The sequence below is a fragment of the Babylonia areolata genome, chromosome 29 (assembly GCF_041734735.1).
Source record: "Babylonia areolata isolate BAREFJ2019XMU chromosome 29, ASM4173473v1, whole genome shotgun sequence".
Lineage (NCBI taxonomy): Eukaryota > Metazoa > Mollusca > Gastropoda > Neogastropoda > Buccinidae > Babylonia > Babylonia areolata.
In genome coordinates, this window is record NC_134904.1 from 22057310 (window position 1) to 22076622 (window position 19313).

The 19313-nt window shown below is 42.0% G+C and overlaps 1 protein-coding gene across 2 annotated transcripts; it reads right to left on the reverse strand.

Annotated features, from left to right (window-relative positions):
* Positions 1 to 348: 348 nt before the first annotated feature.
* On the reverse strand, positions 349 to 11095 carry LOC143302343 (zinc finger SWIM domain-containing protein 7-like). Of its 2 annotated transcripts, none has more exons than XM_076616975.1 (7): positions 10830 to 11091; positions 9215 to 9283; positions 8173 to 8194; positions 6395 to 6497; positions 5771 to 5849; positions 2115 to 2140; positions 349 to 811 (listed from the first exon to the last, which is right to left on the reverse strand). In XM_076616975.1, the coding sequence occupies exons 1-7, from the start codon at positions 10858 to 10860 to the stop codon at positions 707 to 709; spliced, it is 435 nt and encodes a 144-aa protein (XP_076473090.1). In that variant the 5' UTR covers positions 10861 to 11091; the 3' UTR covers positions 349 to 706. The 2 variants fall into 2 exon arrangements, with proteins under 2 accessions (XP_076473090.1, XP_076473091.1); XM_076616976.1 differs by lacking the exon at positions 349 to 811 and adding an exon at positions 1552 to 1632 and having other exon boundaries at positions 10830 to 11095.
* Positions 11096 to 19313: the final 8218 nt, after the last annotated feature.

Below are 19313 nucleotides of genomic sequence, written 5' to 3' on the forward strand. Positions count from 1 at the left end.
CTGAGTATGACCCAAGGTGTTTGTTAAACTCCAGTTCCCTCTCTGGTTTGGAGGCTGCTGAAGTGTTTCACAAGCCTCACAGACAGACCCTGAAGGGCACTTTGGGGGGTTCATTTTCTTCTTCACCAAATTCACAGTTCAGCAGAGGGGGGTGGGGGGTCAAGAACTGGTCATAAGAAAACATCTACAGAGTATGCACAGACAGTAATGTTTTCCATTGAATTTCATACCCTGGAAAAATCCAATATTAAACATCAATCTCAATATAAAAAAAAAGAGAGACAAAAAGAAAGGCAGAATCACAGATACATCATTCAGCCACTGAATCAACAACACAATACAGGAAATGCAAAATGTATTTACTCAAGTCTAATACAACAATGATACAAAACATATACCATCAGCCCTAAATAAGCAGTAATCAATGTCTTTTAGTTCTGCAAAGAAAAGACTGCAAGACACCCCAATTTGGTTCTCACATTTCAATTACATTTAAAATTCTGAAAACAACAGACATACAGTTGGTTCAAGAATGTTGGCAGCGTATGTCAACAGAGGGAGCCATCTAGAATCGCCAGTCTGTTCATGTCTGAACAGAGCGTCAGTGAGCTGGGGCAACCTCAAGCATGCAGCATTGGAACCAAACAAAAAACATGTTTATCAAAGTATAATGGCACCTTATAGTTCAAAACATCACTGTCACTGGTCACTCCAGGGCAGACAGCATGTCAGCCAGCTGTTGATCTGAAACATTCACTGTCCTCGTCCTGCCCATAATGGTGGAGATCTTGACTGCAAGGTGGTGCTTACACTGCAACAAATCCATACATGACTGCAAGGTGGTGCTTACACTGCAACAAATCTATACATCTAGACTGCAAGGTGGTGCTTACACTGCAACAAATCCATACACCTAGACTGCAAGGTGGTGCTTACACTGCAACAAATCCATACATCTAGACTGCAAGGTGGTGCTTACACTGCAACAAATCCAATGGTGCTTACACTGCAACAAATCCATACACCTAGACTGCAAGGTGGTGCTTACATTGCAACAAATCCATAAAATCTGGACTGCAAGGTGGTGCTTACACTGCAGAAAATCCATATATCTGGACTGCAAGGTGGTGCTTACACTGCAACAAATCCATATATCTAGACTGCAAGGTGGTGCTTACACTGCAACAAACCATATATCTGGACTGCAAGGTGGTGCTTACACTGCAACAAATCCATACATCTAGACTGCAAGGTGGTGCTTACACTGCAACAAATCCATACACCTAGACTGCAAGGTGGTGCTTACATTGCAACAAATCCATATGGTGCTTACACTGCAACAAACCATATATCTGGACTGCAAGGTGGTGCTTACACTGCAACAAATCCATACATCTAGACTGCAAGGTGGTGCTTACACTGCAACAAATCCATACACCTAGACTGCAAGGTGGTGCTTACACTGCAACAAATCCATATATCTGGACTGCAAGGTGGTGCTTACACTGCAACAAACCATATATCTGGACTGCAAGGTGGTGCTTACACTGCAACAAATCCATATATCTAGACTGCAAGGTGGTGCTTACACTGCAACAAACCATATATCTGGACTGCAAGGTGGTGCTTACACTGCAACAAATCCATACCAATCCACACGTCACGTTTCTAAAGGAATCACTTGCCTGATGTTGAAAGCCAACATGGTTCGATTGGCATAAAAAATACATAAATGAACCACATTAATGGTGTTTACACTGATGAGCTAACCAGAGACTTGATGTGCGTGTGTGTCTTTAAATAAATCAAGCCCGATGTCCTTTTTCTCCTCTTTTTCACACTTCTCTCTTAAAATGATTTTTTTTAGGGGTACTGTGGTACCCAGCAACAATGTCCCCATCCTCTCCCCTCTCCCATGTGCTTTGATCTTTCTTTTCTTTACCACTTGGTTCTTTTGCTTTAGTCCCTCTCAGGGCAAGGACGTGATGTAAAATAAGCATGTATATCAGCCCTGTCAATTAAGAATTTGTTCTGTCTTGTCTCCCCGTCTCCTTTCTGTGGAGGCAAATAATAACACTTCAAAAATAAAGATAACTAAGAAACTTTACACTTACCATCATATGATCTTCTTTGTGAAGAACTGAAAAAACAAAACAGAACAAAAACAGAGCTCAACAATTTGTATTTTACTAAAAAGAGAAAAGGTATAACTATAACAAACATAATTATGTTTATCTATTTGAGAGTACAAGTGTGTGAGTGTGCATGCATGCATCTCATAAATTTAGGTGGGTCCGACCAAGTTTTGAAAATAAAAAAATACAAAAGAAAAAGTAGGCTTTTTTAAGAGTGAAATGCAATAACGCACCTATAAAATTTCATGTGAATATCGCAATTACTTTTTGAGATCACTCTAAAAAATCCTTTCATTTTAGTGTTTTACACAAAATGTACAAAATACCAATTTATTTTTTGAAAGCCCATTATTCACAAGTGAATGCATTCCCAAGGCCCAAAATGTGTTTCACATTATATATGTGTGTGTGTGTGTGTGTGTGTGTGTGTGTGTGGAGTGATGGCCTAGATTTAAAGTGTCTGCCTAGGACACGAGAAAATCTGAGCGCACTGGTTCGAATCACGGATCAGCCGCTGATATTTTCTCCCCCTCCACTAGACCTTGAGTGGTGGTCTGGACGCTAGTCATTCGGATGAGACGATAAACCGAGCTCCCGTGTGCAGCATGCACTTAGTGCATGTAAAAGAACCCATGGCAACAAAAAGGTTGTTCCTGGCAAAATTCTGCAGAAAAATCCACTTCAATAGGAAAAACATATAAAACTACATGCAGGAAAAAAAAAAAATGGGTGGTGCTGTAGTGTAGCGACAAGCTCTCCCTGGGGAAGCAGCCCAAATTTCACATAGAGAAATCTGTTGTGACAAAAAGAGCAATACAATTATACAATACAATATAATACCACCTGATTTTATTTTTGTTTGTCTTTTCCAGTACTTTACTTTTTTTGACCACATAAAGATGAGTATAATATGTTAGCAGCGCAAAAATGGCTAAAGACACTCAATTTGCTGTTGTCCGACATGTGATTTTGAACGCTGTCATCTCTGTAAGGATCAAATCTCTGAATTCAATAAAACATGTCAACAATACTGATATCCACAGATTTAGCACTGACCCAGGAACCTGAAAATCATCATAGGAATGAAAACATAATCAATCTATGCTTGCTGAAGGAACTTATATTCCCTATAGAGTGAAAGTCTTCTTTTTTTTCCTGTAATGCTGATATAATATCAAGAGAAGTGGAAATTCAGGTAAATTTAGTAAATCTGAAGAATCTGTACCATAGATTACATCCAGACATTCTATGCAAGTCCTCCTGAATGCAAATACTGCCTCCATCTGTTCTTCAGGTTGGTCCATTCTGAGTCTGTTCTTCAGGTTGGTCCATTCTGAGTCTGTCAGGTTGGTCCATTCTGAGTCTGTTCTTCAGGTTGGTCCATTCTGAGTCTGTTCGTCAGGTTGGTCCATTCTGAGTCTGTTCGTCAGGTTGGTCCATTCTGAGTCTAACAATCCACACTCTGTCCTTCACCAGGTCAAAGTCTACATAGAAGACTTTTGAAACAGAATCAGACACTGAAGATGTCTTGGCTGCCTGTTTGCTCCTTGAAGGCAATATCAGAAAGCTGTGGTTTGTGAACTGTCAGGACTTGGCAAATATAAAACCGATCATCATAAAAGACATTAAGTGACTGTCCTTGCTTGGAAAATTAACATTGTCTTCCATTCCATGTTCCATCTCTTCCGAGTCATCTAATCTTCAGCAGCAGCCATTTTCTGGCTGTGATTCACTGCATGGCAAATGGTTGACAGAAGCAGCAGAAGGTGACAGTGATAACAAATGCATCAGTTATGACGATGCGTGTGGTGTGCTCAACTGTGTGTATACATATGTATGTGTACACATTAGTAGTTTGCTTGCGCATGTGCCCGTGTTTGTGTGCACATGTGTGTGGAGGGTGGCTGGCATGTACATATCAGCATGTATGTTTAAATGTATATATGCAGTGTGTTTGTGTGTTTTTTTGGGTTTTGTGTGTGTGTGTATGTGTAGTTTGCTAGTCACATTTTGGTGTGTGTTCGTAACACTGATGTAATGTGTTATGTTAAAAAAAAAGTTTTGTGAGTACCCAGAGCAGATTTCTGGATAGTGTGCTGTGTAAGTATCCATTAGTATTATCATCATTAACCATCACTGTCTGTCAAAAGCCTTCATGATTGCTGCTCAATCAGTCATTTTCCAACAAAGTTTTTTTTGGTATGTTGAGCTGCTTGTTTGAGTCCTCAGGAGATATAAACAGAGCATAGTCAGACATCATGATCGGTGCTAAATCAAGTAGTTCAAGTGCACTCATTGGCAGTAGGATCAAAACCAAGTGAGAGTGTGGTTTTAGCCGTGAATGTCATTTGCATGCCCGTAAATTTCTTGGTGTACGTGGAATTGATGTATCAAGATGCAGATCATACTGTTTCTGGGACAACAACTCTGCAAAATGCAATCCTGCAATGGAGTGAGCTTGGTCAGCAAGGTGGAGGTTCTGAATGGAAGCGTGTAGTTTTCAAAATGATTATAAAAAATATTACAACCCACAGTTGTGATGACATCACAACATCTCTGAACTGGCACTTTATTTTCACTGTCCAGATCCATGATGCATTTTGCTACAGGTGTGGTGACTTTTCCTCCAGCATCTCATGTTGTAGGACAAACGATTACAGCTGCAGCATGTTTCTGCTCAAGAGGATGCACATCTGTGGCAACATGTAGATCCTCTCCAAGCCTTCTTCTTCAAGTTTTGATGCAAAAATGTGTGCTCTCCTTTTCAAAGTTCTTTTTTCTTGAGCTGATCCTATTCCTTGCAACTATTCAATTTCTCCCTTTTGTTGATGAACTGTATTCGGTCTTGAACCTTGTAGTTGTAACAAATTTGGCTGCTTCAGTGCACTGCACCCTGCTCTTTTTATGTAAAGTTACTCTCCCTGTTCTTTTTATGCAAAGTTGATCAAGAAAAGCAGTGTTTTCTTTTGGCCTGGAGTTGTTTGGAGCTTCTACTTGCTTAATCAAATGTTCAACCCTTTTTTCAGACTGCATATATTGCACATTTATGTTTTAATGTACAACTTAAGTTTTGCCCCACATGCCAGAGGACATAACAGGCTGCAAGTCAGTACAATAAATGATCAAGAGACAAAGTCCTAAGTCCTCAACATTCAGAACCATCACTATTAAATGAGACAACAATAAAAAAAAAAAATTTTAAATAATAATAATAATAATAAAATCACCGACCCCACAGAATCTGCAAGTGAAGGTACATGTGTGCGTGCAGGTGATGAAGAAAAGAGAAAGAAAAAAGAGAAAGAAAAAAAGTGGCACTGTGCTGTGGCATACAGTGCATGCTCTGTGTGTGTGTGTGTGTGTGTGTGTGTGTGTGTGACAGTGCAGATCTATATTGCATTTGGTGGTGAGGCTACCCTTTCATTCTGAATCGAACAGATTTTTCAAAAGTTTTTGAAAGTCTCCAGCACTATTGATACTATTCATGAAAATCAGAGCTAAGTCTATCACAATTTTACAAGATTATATTCTGAAATAAAAAGAGCAAAGAATTTTAACAAGAAACAATGGGGAAAAAGATTTCATTCCACAGTTTACAGCCTGCATAAAGTCTAAACATTTACAGCTACTGATACCTGAGAATGTGAAGGCAGGGCACGAACAATAGTGGCTGGTTTTCAAACAGGTGTACGGGGTACCTGAGCTTCCAATCACCTGCACCAAAAATGACAGTCCTGGAGTTTTGAATTAAAAACATTTGGTTTCTTCCCTTCGGAGATAAATGCAACAAAAATGGAGGCAGTCAAGAAACTTTTTTTTATCACAAACCCGATTCTTGCATATCATAAACTAAGCAAATATGACAACACACACACACACACACACATACAGTCACATGCTTTATTTCTAGTCTCCACACATACTTCATCATAATCTGAACAAATATAACACACACACATACAGTCACATGCTTTATTTCTAGTCTCCACACACACTTCACTTGCTATTTTCTGAACTCTCTCAACTCCAACAGTCTCACAATTTTTATAACAAAAATTACCAATGGTAGCCCCCCCCCAAACTATCATCAAGACAGCAAGAAAAACCTGAAGTAATACACACCAAGTATGTTCATGTAAATTAATATCAGATATATATATATATATATATATATATATATATATATATATATGGAGAAAATAATAAACAGGAAAGGGCAAAGATGGTAAAAAATAATGATGGGAGATAAACTGATTCACCTGATAGACACTTCGCCCTGAAGGGGAGACAAGCTGGCTGACAGCACTCTTGTCCACCAGTTCCAAGGCTGACAGCACAGGGGCTTGGTACACAAAGTGCAAACTGCAACAACACAGGGGCTTGGTACACAAAGTGCAAACTGCAACAACACAGGGGCTTGGTACACAAAGTGCAAACTGCAACAACACAGGGGCTTGGTACACAAAGTGCAAGCTGCAACAACACAGGGGCTTGGTACACAAAGTGCATGTTGTCACAATACTGATCTACCTTCTCTAGAAGACATATATTATATAAGCGGCTATTCAAAAAAGCAAAATCAATCAGCCAGGACGAATCACATCCAGCTTTTGGGATTTTCGAGATGCTCCCCTCTGGTCGACGGTACAGAAGTATATGGATGAAAACCAATCACTTCACCAAAAGCTTTTTCCCCAAAGCAGTCAATGCCCTGTCTCACAAACAAATCCAGTGTGATAAATAGAACTGTGCAACCAACAACCATCTACCTGAATATCTAGTCATCAGCCCCATCCACATGTAATATGCAGCTTCTGTTTAAACGTGTGTGTGTGTGTGTGTGCAGTGCGTGCATGCGTGAGTATGCACAAGTTTTTATATTGATATGCACTTGTATGTATCTTATTTCTACTGCATCTGTGTTTGTGTATGATTTTCGATTTATGTTCATATCTTGTTATGTACTATCCTCCCCAATATTCCTTGTGACCCCGGTACACATGGTAATAAAGACATATTCTATTCTATTCTATACAGTGTAAAATTGGACATCTGCAAATCCTGGGCTACATGGCAGGGTAAATAAACATAACAATCATACACATAAAATGTTACATGCCTGTCTGAGTGTGTTTATGTGCGTGCCTGAAATCTGACTGAATGATGCAGGAAACGAATGATGAGCGCCCAATGGCAGCCGTCAGTCAGCTCTACCCAAGTAGGCAGCCTGATGTGCAAATGACCCCATGTTTGTAAAGCACTTAGAGCTTGAATTCGACTGAGGATAGGTGCTACACAAGTATCCATATCATCATCATCAAAACTGGCAAAAGCAGGAAAAAGATTTCTGTCTCATGATGAAATCCAAATGACACACTGGTCATTCAGTATCAGAAGACTGCTGGTCATATGGTTCATCTGTGTCCTTTGACTGGAAAGCAATGACTTGAAAGGAAAACTGACAACTTTCTTAGGTCTTTTTCTTATTTTACATAGATTTTTACTTTCCGACAACATACAGTACTACACAAAAAAGGAAGACTGAAAAGGAAGGCTGAATTATCTCACTCAATTATGTAAAACAATTCATACTTTCAGCAGTGAGTGAAAATCTCTGGCTTACAAAATAAAGAAGACATAGATATCACTGCTTCCAGATTATCCTGCACATTAGAAAGCACTATGTGTGCAACTATCAAATAAAAGAAATTCATTCTGAAGCAAGTGAAAAGTTTTTCACAATAACAGTCCAACTGATGCACAGGTAGGTGTGTGTGTGTGTGTGTGTGTGTGTGTGTGTGTGTGTGTGTGTGAGGGCAAGAGAGGACAGAGAAAGAGTCTGTGTCTGTGAGTGTGAGAGACAACACTGTGAATGTGCACACCATAAATGTTGAAAGACAAGCTTGTGCCTGTGTAAGGATCTGTGCACATGCACTAAGAAAAATAATGATGTGTAACAATAGTATTCTGACAGAAAGGGTGAGCCAGTGAAAAAACAACAACTGCAAAGCAGGGAGGGAACACCAGGGGGACTTACGCTGAAAGTATCTCCTCTGTCACTGGAACAAAAAACAAAGAGAAACTTGTCAACAAGCTATCTTCAAGTAACAGTTTCAATATTAAAATGATGATAGCTTTACAACCACAAGTAAGCAGGTTTCGATCAGTTATAAACATCGTCATCTTTTCTTTGTTTCTAATTCATTGGGTTGCACCTCCCTCATTCTCTCATATATACATGACAGGGCTTTTACATATATTCAACCATTTTCACCCCTTCTTTAAAGCAGCCATATGCTGTTTCAGGGGATCTGCATGTTGGATGTGTTTCCTTAACCCACCAAATGCTGACATGACTTACTGGATGTTTAACATGTATAGTTTATTCATGATTAAAAAAAAAGAAGTTTTTCCCAAGCATGCTCTATCTCACAAGTAATGTTTCCTTCCTGACTTTGTGGCAACAAAAAAAAAAAAAAGAAGAAAAAAAGAAAAAAAAAAGTTACTTCAGTAAGCCTCATACTGTCACAGAATGCTGTGCATCATCAGGAACACTTGATGAAATCCTTTATTTACCATCCATAAACTGCAATGTTCAACCCAGTAATCTAACATCATTGTCGTCGTCAGCCTCCTTTTGTCTCGAGAGACGATGGCTGCACCAGAAATGTAGTACTGCCGGGCACTGCACTTCCTGCTGTGGCTGTGTAGACTGATGCTGGAGTGGCAATCTCTGCTGCATGAGGGACAGATATAGGTAGATGCTGCTTGCTTTACAGAGTTTGACTGAAGTGTGGCTCTTTTTCTCCTCAACAAGTCAATGCGGCTTCTCTCTGCTTGTTTCACCCCTCTCTGAACGGCAGATTTCCAGGGTCTACATGAGTCTGCAAGGCTTTCCCAGGACAGTACATCAATACATGTACTTTTCAGGTCCCGTTTGCAAGCTTCTGTGTATCTTAGTCATGGGCGGCCTTCGGGCCTAGATCCCTCTGATAGTTCGCCGTAGAGTTCGCTGTTAATAATCCAACAGGCCATCACAAACTTGAAAAGCTTTTCATTTTGTAATATAAAAGACTCACATTTTCCATGCTCCTTGAACGTCCTGTCTGCTTCTTGAAAAAGGCTGTCACCGACCAGCTTAACCTGATCTGAAACAAAGATAAATATCACACATGAGCACACACGCACACACACACACACACAGCTGACCAATGAATAAGATCACAGAATAATATATAAAGTGCTATGACTGTAAATGTCACAATTCTTTACAAATTTCTGTTTGAAGTTGCAAACTGATTTATTTTCAAGGCAATCCTTCACAGCCACATCTGCAATCATCATTAAACAAGTCATTCAAATGGAAAACATTTTATACATTCAGTCACTTTCAAAGTCATCAGCTTTTCTCTGCTTCGTGATCTTTGAGGACACAATCCGTTTACACAGTTCCCACATTATTTCCCAATATAAACACATAAACTATCAGTTACTCCTTTTAGGGATTCATGCTGGTGTTTTTTTAATTAGTTCTAACGCATAATACATAATGTTGCTTTTAAAGCAGTGTAAACTGAGTTAACTCTAGAAATGTTCCTTTTTCTTTCTTTAATAATTATGTTTCACCCTTCTTGTTTAATGTCTTATTCACTTTAAGTGATATTGCGTGTGTGTGTGAGTGTGTGTGTGTGTGTGTGTGTGTGTGTGAGTAACTCACTAATTAACTGTTCCAGTGTGCCCAGTCAGATTCAAACCAGGCCACCAACTGTTGGGCTCTACCATTCACCTATAAGTCTCAAAAATACCCCAATAAAACAACTGGCTTACATAACTGTAAGTTGAAAGTAGTATGACAAATTCTTGAAACAATCTTAATCTTCTGTTACAATGAAGATGCTAAGACCTATCTATGCTAAGTAACTAACACTCAAAAAGTTTGGTGGTTAAATCAAACGAACCCATGCATCGATCTCTCCTCCACCCTTCCACACCCGTCCTTTCCCCTCCCAATCTTCCCACCAATGCATATTTCAATTGTTGTTGTTTTTATACATGGTGAAAAATGTTAATGAAAAGGTGAGAGGCACTCTTTTTACTATGTAAGTGGCATTATCGATCCATATCCCCACCCCCATCCCCCAAAGATGGAATGAATGTGTTCACAACCAGGAGTGGACATTCACTCCACCAGTCACACAGAAAATTGCAAGGGAAGAAAGGTGGATATAGCTGGGGGGAAAACAGTTGTGGTGCTTTCTTTTTCAACGATGCAGCACACACACACACACACTCACTGCAGGAATAGTGTATGCATGTCACTGTACCGTGCACGTGAGAGGGGACAGTTGAATAACTTTGAGAGAAAGAGTGGGAGGGGAGGAGGGTGGGGGGCGTGATAATTCCTGCAGAAGTAACCTAACTTGGAAGCGATATTACAATGAGCATGCTATTACTGCCAGGTAGACTGTAAGACAGCCAGAATGGGCACAGAGACAGATGTCGACAGGCTCAGTGCACTGGGTCTGTTTACTTTCATTTTTTGAAAGATCGGCATTTTGCACTGGATAAATTATTTAACCAGCTACGCTGTTTGAATTGACAACAAACTCTGTTTCCCGTTTTCATATTTTTGAAGGTACATTGTTGCCACTGAAGAACAGCAGTCTTATCGATTTCTCCAATCCACTTCCTTACCTTGTTTCGCGACTTCGCGGATGCCCGCCATGTGTGGGAGAGTCTATCCAGAATGCACGATGGGGCGTCAATATATTTGTAAATCTTCGCTGAAATGAATTCAACCATTAAGTCACTATCAAAAAGTAAATGTAAATATAAGAAATATCACTTCAAAGGTATGGTGAAATTAATTCAGGAATATCGGGCAGATACAAAGTTGTCGTTAAACACATCTTGCTGAACGATTGAAAGCAGCTTCTCCACTTTTATAATGGACTCTACCCTACGCGAAGCAAGCTGGCCGAGAAAAAGAGCAAAGTGGCCTCTTCCAATCTTTCACACTACACGCTCAGAAGTGACTTTTTAAAAAAAAATTAAAAAAAGAAGAAGAGAGAAATAAAACTAATTATAGAAAAAAATAATGATGTGAATAATAATATGAATAATAATGATAAAATTAGAAAATAAATGAATAAACAATTAGAGTAAATAAACACACATACGCAAGCATCACGCGTGCGCGCGCGCGCTCGTGCACACACACACACACACACACACACACATCAGACTGGATATGCAACAAATATGCGGTCTCACAGATAAATGAACACAGGCCCAACACTTTATATGACAGCACACGAGCCCAGATATATCGAAACTCTCTCTCTCTCTCTCTCTCTCTCTCTCTCTCACATGCACACGCGCGCGCACTCGCGTTCGACTGAGTGGGAGGTTGTGGATGTGGTCATGTATATGTCGTGTGTGTGTGTGTGTGTGTGAGAGAGAGAGAGAGAGAGTGTGTGTGTGTCCGAGTCGCGCGCGCGTGTGCCGGCGTATTCTGGGATATACAGAAGTTAAGATTCAGTATGGTGTGACTGAAAAAGTTACATCGATGTTATACTGCTTGCGTGTGCCATGCCACGTGTCCATGAAGTCTGTTTCAACCATAGACACATATATATAGTATATCAGGGTCTCAGTGGTTTCAACCCGTGGCTGGGTTCACCAAACACTTGCCTGTTATGTTGCTGAAGTGTGACCCACGGACGTATAATAGAGTTTAATAAAAGTTCGTGGGTCGGCAGTGTGACCGCACACCACACTTCTGCTCCACAATTCGGACAAAGTCACAGCCCAGAATCTGGACAGCCTCACAGCCTGAACACCCCCTAAAGAAATGAACATGCCCGGTTTGGCTGCTTTGCCGGCAGCGGGTCACTGCCCTTGTTTTGTGCTAACTTGAATGCTAATCCAGTACAGCCTGAACGCCATTGAGCAACCTAAATTCCTGGAGCGAAATTCAGGGTATATTTCGTGTACATTGCAACGCTGGCATGAAGTACAACATAATTAACTATCATTTGACCTTTGTCACCTACTCTGAGTTGGTGAAAATTATCTGAAAAAACCACCGATCTTTCTATTTTTAGAACAGTGGCGATGGAGTCTCCCGTCGGTCCGACGGATGACTGAGTAGGCAGGCAGGTTTATCTGTCGGTGTGTGTCCTCATATGGGAGAAGAGGCCGATTCTGGATGCGCAGCACTTCCCACAGGTGTTGCAAGGGAAAACGTCTCCAAAAGTTGAGCCCTGCTTCCTTCACTCACGCTTCTTCTTAATGACCAGCGTTCTCTTGTTTTCAAACGTCTTTATGCCACTGGAGCACAGCATCCTCCAGCGACAGCAGTCAAGGGCGTCAGTTTCCCAGGAAGCGATGTCTGTATCACAGGCTTTGAGGTTTGTCTTCAAGGTGTCCTGGAAGTGCTTGCAGGGTCTTCCAAGTTCACAGTGGCCTTCCTTCAGCTGGCCATACAAAAGCATCTTCGGGATCCTGCTGTCTGTCATGCGGACAACGTGTCCTGTCCAGCGTAGCTGGCACTGGATCAGCAGGCTTTCCGGCGATGCTGAGCAGGCTGCTCCTCTCTAGGACCTGGAGGTTGGAAACCCTGTCTTGCCACTTTACTCCGAGGATCTTTTGTAGGCATCTCTGGTGAAACTGCTCAACTTGAGTTGTTGAATGTGACGGCGATACGTCATCTCTTGGCCCACACACAGCTTGGAGACCATCATGGAAGGTCTTCATGTCGTGAGCATCAGCAGCGGACTGAAGCTCTTCGGACTTTCTATCCCACCAGGTGTTCTTCATCTCACGCAGCCTCTTCTGTATGAGTTGCTTGGTTTGCAAGAACTGGTTCTCCTTCCTCTGGCAGTCTATTGGAAATGTGATCCTGATGCCGTATATGCAGTGTGTTCAGGAGCTTGGAGATTCCAGAGTCGTTCTCGTCAAACCAGTCTTTGTGGCTCCTCTGTACAAAGCCGAGTGTGTCAGCTGCTGCTGTGTACCCAGCATCTCTAAAGGTGCTCCATACCTCTTCTACATCAGTCAATGCAGGGATTTCTTGGAGAGCTATTTGGATTTGCTGCTGCAGCACGTCCTTGGTGATAGGGAGGCGGTGGATGTTCTGCTTCCTAGGGGGTTTCTGTGTGGCTGGTTGGAGCTTGCGTGCAAGTCTGATGTTCATCTTGCTGCATACCAGGCGATGGTCCGACCAATAGACTGTTCCTCTCATGCAGCGTGTAATGGAAACATCACCTCTGTCCCTCTGCTGGACAATCACATAGTCCAGCATGTGCCATTGCTTGGAGCAGGGGTGCATCCATGTGCTCTTGTACTTGTCCACTTGTTGGAAGAGGGTGTTGGTAATGGTCAGTCCATGCTGCATGCAGAGCGAGAGCAAAAGCAGTCCGTTGGAGTTGCACTTGCCAGTGCTGTGCTGTCCTAGGACTTTTGGCTATGAGGAGAAGTCCACGCCGACGAGGGCATTGAAATCCCCAAGGATGATCAGCCTGTCCTTTCTGTCTACTGCTGAAATGGTGCGGCTGAGCTCCTCGTAGAAAGCTTCTTTGGTGTCATCAGGGTTGGTCATCGTCGGGGCATAGCAGCTGATGACTGTGGCGAAGTGATTCTTGGACAGCTTTAGACGCAGGGTCATCAGCCTATCGTTTATCCCATGTAGAAGGCTGTCAAGTTGTCATGCAAGTTTGGTTCGTATGGCAAAGCCCACACCAGAGGTTCTTGGGGTGCCATCTGGCTTCCCAATGCAGTAGAAGGTGTAGCCCCCTCCAACTTCCTCCAGCTGGGTTTCACCCGCAAACCTGGTTTCGCTCAGGGCTGCTATGTCCACCTGGTAGTGATCAAGCATTCTAGCAATGAGCGCTGTGCATTTTTCTGGTCTGTCGTCTCTGTCAAAGAGGGTGCGAACATTCCAGGCACCCAGAGTCAGGGCATGACTCTTGGTTCTTTTGTTCTGTTGTTTTCGACCGCTATTGTTGAATGTCCAAGTAGGTATGGTTTCCTACTAGGTACTAGGTGAGGCAGGCTTTGTTTGGGGATCCTTTTATCTCCCCTTCCCCATGTGGGGAGAGCAGTGCTGTCCCTAAAAAGGGCTGCTCTGACACTGTGGGAGGATACGGGCGCTGCATCTGCCCCAGTCTACGGCGGACGACCATCACCCCACAGCCGTCTGTGTGCAGAGTCGTGACTAGGAACTGCCAGCAGCATCCTCTGCCTGTCCCCGTTACCACTTCTCCATCGCCGCAGGGCTTGGGAAAGCTGGGTGTTGAAGGGCAAGCTCGTCGTTCCGACATTAGCCTGGTTGCCTGACCAGCACAGGTGACTTTTTTTTTAGTGAGGAGGAGTTGTGCAGTCCCTTCCCCACTCTCTCGCCTACCGACGCTCACAGTCCCACAGGTGCAGATACTGCCACGTGTAGGACGGCCTCGGCAGGTGCAGGTTTTTTCTTCGGAGCTCTGTCTCCTAGGGGGACTTCCAGCCATGGATAAGAGAGCTCCCCCTGCCCTTTGGTCATCCTCTTGCGCCTTCACAGCCGTTGGGAAAGGTTTCCTCCTCCACCTGGTGGTGGTACTGACCTGATAACATCACACGCTTTCCGGTAACAGCAATTTTGGCGGCCGTACCGGAAAGCTTGTGATGTCGTTACCAAATGACTGTATGCCATACATCATGATCATGTCTGCATTGCAGTATGCACGAAATATACCGTGTGTTCCGCTCCAGGAATTTAGGTTGTTAAAATTGGACATTACCCAAAGGATTATTTTAAGCAGTGCTTACAATTTCTAAACGGAAATTTTTTACTCAGTCGGTCCAAAGTAATACTATGTATGCGTGATGTGTATGCTTAAACGATGTGTGCATGTGCATTTACTGTTTGGGTATAATGTGTTCATGCTTTTGTGTTCGCAATGACAAATTGTAAAATTAGTTTCAAACAGGGCCAATAATGTGTGTGTTTCACTATTATATATATCCTTTTAAGCATACTAAATGAATAGTTTGTGAATACCTAAGTTTGTGTGTACCTACTCAATATTTGCCGCACACAAAACAGTGTTTTGTAAGTCTACAGTTTTTCCTGAACATGTAAATAACTGAAATATTTTTGTAGATGCAATATTTTTGACAGTCATTTTAGTAATGCTACCTTAAATACACATTCAGATACATACCCACTTACCCACTCTATGGCCTATGGATGCACTCGCATACCTTTCTGAATTCAATATTATAGGTGAGAATGTGCGAGTAAAAAAACCCATTGAACTTTACCTTTTTAACCTTCACTGGCTATCGTGGGTCATACACGACCAGAAGGGTACAAAAACGCAAATATCTCAGCCAATTCGTAATATTTTTCTATGAAATTTCATAAATGCTTCCAACACCTAAAAGGCCAACTTTTGCCAAAAAATGAAAAAAATTCATTAATTAGTTAATGAGTAATTAAAAATGGCGTTTTAACTACACACGGACACTTGTGTGGGTCGTGTATGACCCATGCTTTTCAAGTTAAAGAGGAACAAATGTGGACATCCCTCGAAAGCTCGTGTGGGTCATGCACGACCCATACCTTTTTAATAGTGATTTCAGGTTTAATTTGCAATTAGTGAAGGAAAATAAAGAAGTTTTACTTTCAATAGCCTCACTACCCCCCACACCACTCCCCGCCCCGTCCCTTTCACCTGTCTTCAGCTAGAACCCCCTTCCATCCCTTTCTCTGACAGCATGTACCTGGGTGACTGAATATCTTTGATTGTGCGTGTATAGGATGCTGTGAGTCATCTCTCTGTCTCGTTGTCTGTCTGTCTCAGTCACTCTGTCTCTATCTATCTATCTTAGTATCTGTCTCTGTGTGCATAAGTAGGGTTTGTATGTATGTGCATGTGGTGTTATGCGTTTGTATGTGTGATCAGTTGTGTGTGCGTGTGTGTGTATGTGCGTGTGTGTGAATGCGTGAGCATGTGTTTCTTCTGAGTGTATGTGTTTGTGTGAGTCTGCGTGTGCGTGTGCGAGCGCATGTGTGTAATCAGTTGTTACGATATGTTTTCCTTTTCAATATTTTGTTATAAGCTTTGGAGGAATATACAGGTTTTTGTCTCTTTACAAAGTATGGGTCGTGCACGACCCACACAAGCTTTGGAGGAATATATAGGTTTCTGTTTCTAAAAGGTATGGGTCGTGGACGACCCACATGAACTTCCGTGTGTACTCAAAAGCGACAGCGGTATGGGTCATGGACGACCCACATGAGCTTCCATGTGTAGTCAAAAGCGACAGCCAGCGAAGGTTAAAATAATCTCATCTTTTGATGCCATGTCACAAAGGTTAAACTGTCAAGATGTAGAGACAAGTTTATTTAGATTTACTTTTTTACTTCAGTAGAGGCTCATATGATTTAAGTCGTTAACAGTTTCTCAATGCAAGCACATGCATTTGTGTATGTATTGCGTATATATATACTTCAGCTACTACACATTTCTCTGTGTGAAATTCAGACTGCTCCTTAGGAGAGCATGAGGTCCCAACCGGAACCCACCACAGCCTTTTTTTCTGTCTGCATGGCTTCATGGTTGCCCTCAATCCATCATTCAACCTTCAGAACTCTTCTATGCTAATTTATAAATCTTCTAGAAATCAATGTTGCACTCAACATAGCAAATTATTGCACTGACTTCCATAGTTCCAGTTGAACAAAAAATTAAAGTGCTCATAACTCTTCTTCAAAGTTATCACAGGCACTGGTCTTCATTATCTATCAGAACATCATATATATACATTCCCTCCAGGATCCTTTGATCCTCTACTGACACCGGACTCTTTCAGCCTCATACTTTCACACGCAGACAGCATGGCCAACTAACTTTTTCTTTCTCAACAGCTAAGGTCTGGGACTCTCTATCATACTCTCTCAGAGACTATCCAGTCCCTAGAGTCTTTAGGACAGGCCTTAATATGATGTGTATACATGAGGGGAGAGAGGAAGCGCAAGTGCGGTCGCCCGATTGTGTGCGTGTATGTGTGTTGTTCGTGCATGCATGCGCCCCTGCGTGTGTGTGTGTTTGATTTGTAGTTATTTGTTTCCTCTTTTTGCGTTATCTGAGCGTGCTGGTTGCACTGATTCAAATCATGGCTCAGCTGCCGATATTTTCTCCCCCTCCGCTATATCTTGAGTGGTGATCTGGACGCTAGTCATTCGGATGAGACGATAAACTGAGGTCCCGTGTGCAGCATGCACTTAGCGCACATAAAAGAGTTGTTCCTGGCAAAATTCTGTAGAAAAATCCACTTCAATAGGAAAAACAAATACAAAAAAAACTGCATGCAAGAAAAAATACAAAAAAATGGGTGACGCTGTAGAGTAGCGATGCACTCTCCCTGGGGAGAGCAGCCCGAATTTCACACAGAGAAATCTGTTGTGATAAAAAGAAATACAAATACAATATATATATATATTTAGTACATATTTTATCTTACCAGGAACAACTTTGTTGTTGCCAGGGGTTATTTTATGTGTGCTTGGTGCATGCTGCACATGGGACCTTGTTTTACATCTGAAAGACCAGCAGCACCCAGGCCACTACACAAGATTGAGGGGAAAAGAGACTTGGGGGGGGAGTAAAAATCATGGTCCTTGCTGGAACTGCATCTGAGACACTCACTTCTTAATTGGGCACCCTACCACTAGGACACAGCTGTACCTGCAGGTATATTAAGACATGCTCAAACCACTCTTGCATGATCATAGTTTATGTGCATGTATAGTCAACAGCTTCAATCACACACCGACATTTGTATACAGCTGGGCCAACAAGCAAAGTGAGAACTGTATTAATAATGGTTAGTCCATTGCAGTGGGAAATCATTTACAGTTTTGCCTTTTGTGAAGGACTATGACCCTCAAACTAGGAGGCAAAATTGCACTGGCTCTTGGTGCTGCAGGCTTGGGGGCAAGTTGGCCTTTGGGAACCATCCCAACGCCGACTGTCCTAAAACTCTCTTAGCCAAGAGAGTGGGTATGTATGTAACTTGGGCAAGACACTCTCCACTATAATAAAATTCTGGCCCAGACAGTTGGTACAGCAGTTACCTCCTCTACTTTTCTGATAGTCATTGTCAAACACGACTGACAATCATTGTCAATAGTCTGAACTGCTCATATGTAATTTTAGCAAACATGCATACTTGTCTTCTGGGCACCTGAGAACTTGTAAATTATCCTCAGATTTTCTTTTATGGATACTTGTGTACCCATAACATTTGGCTTCTTCAAAACACTGGTGCAACAAATTAAGTATGGGTGCATTTGACATTAGCTTGGTGAATAATGTTGTACATACAAACTGGGACAAAGACCTGCAATTATCTGCATGTTACATGATGTGCTATAGCAGGTTGTGCTATAGCACCTCATGTTCATTTCTGTCTGGAGCTTTTACCAACACATTCATTTCATTACACACACACATAGGATGCCAAATTCCAATCCTGATGGTTGAGTCTGGTTCTCAGTTTTGCAGCCAACATTTATTAGAAAATTTGATTTGGTTGATTAAGGGCGAAGATTTTTTGTTGTTTATTTGTTTTTGTTCTGTTTTTATTGCTGTCTCATCATCTGCTTCCTTTCAGTGGCACTTACACACGGCTCATTCCAAATGTCCATACACAACCACACCCAGACTTGTCTGATGCAGTCACAGTGTCAGCAGTCAACAGGGAACCATCAATGTTAGGACATCAGGAGGTCACACACCAGAGGAGACCTGCTGCTGAGTCACTTTGGCGGTGTTCAGTAGAGTCTGTTCCTATTTAATGTACTACCTATTAAGCCATTACTGAGGACAACAATAGCTTAGTTGTGGAACCTGAGTGAAGCTCCTCCTAGAGTGGAGACCGCCACCACGTCCCTCCAACAATCCCCCACAATCTGCCGACACTGAAGACCTTGATAGGACTGACCCAAGCACAGAAGTAGACGGGGATCAGAACTGTGGTCACCAATGAAAGCAGTGCAAGAAAGGCCACTGAATTGGGGACATTTTTTTCTGATTAATGATGAAAGTGGAGGATGCTGATGATGACTATGTTGCTACAAAGGTCCATCTAGGTTTGGGACTAAGTGATAAGGCTGTACTGTATAGGCTT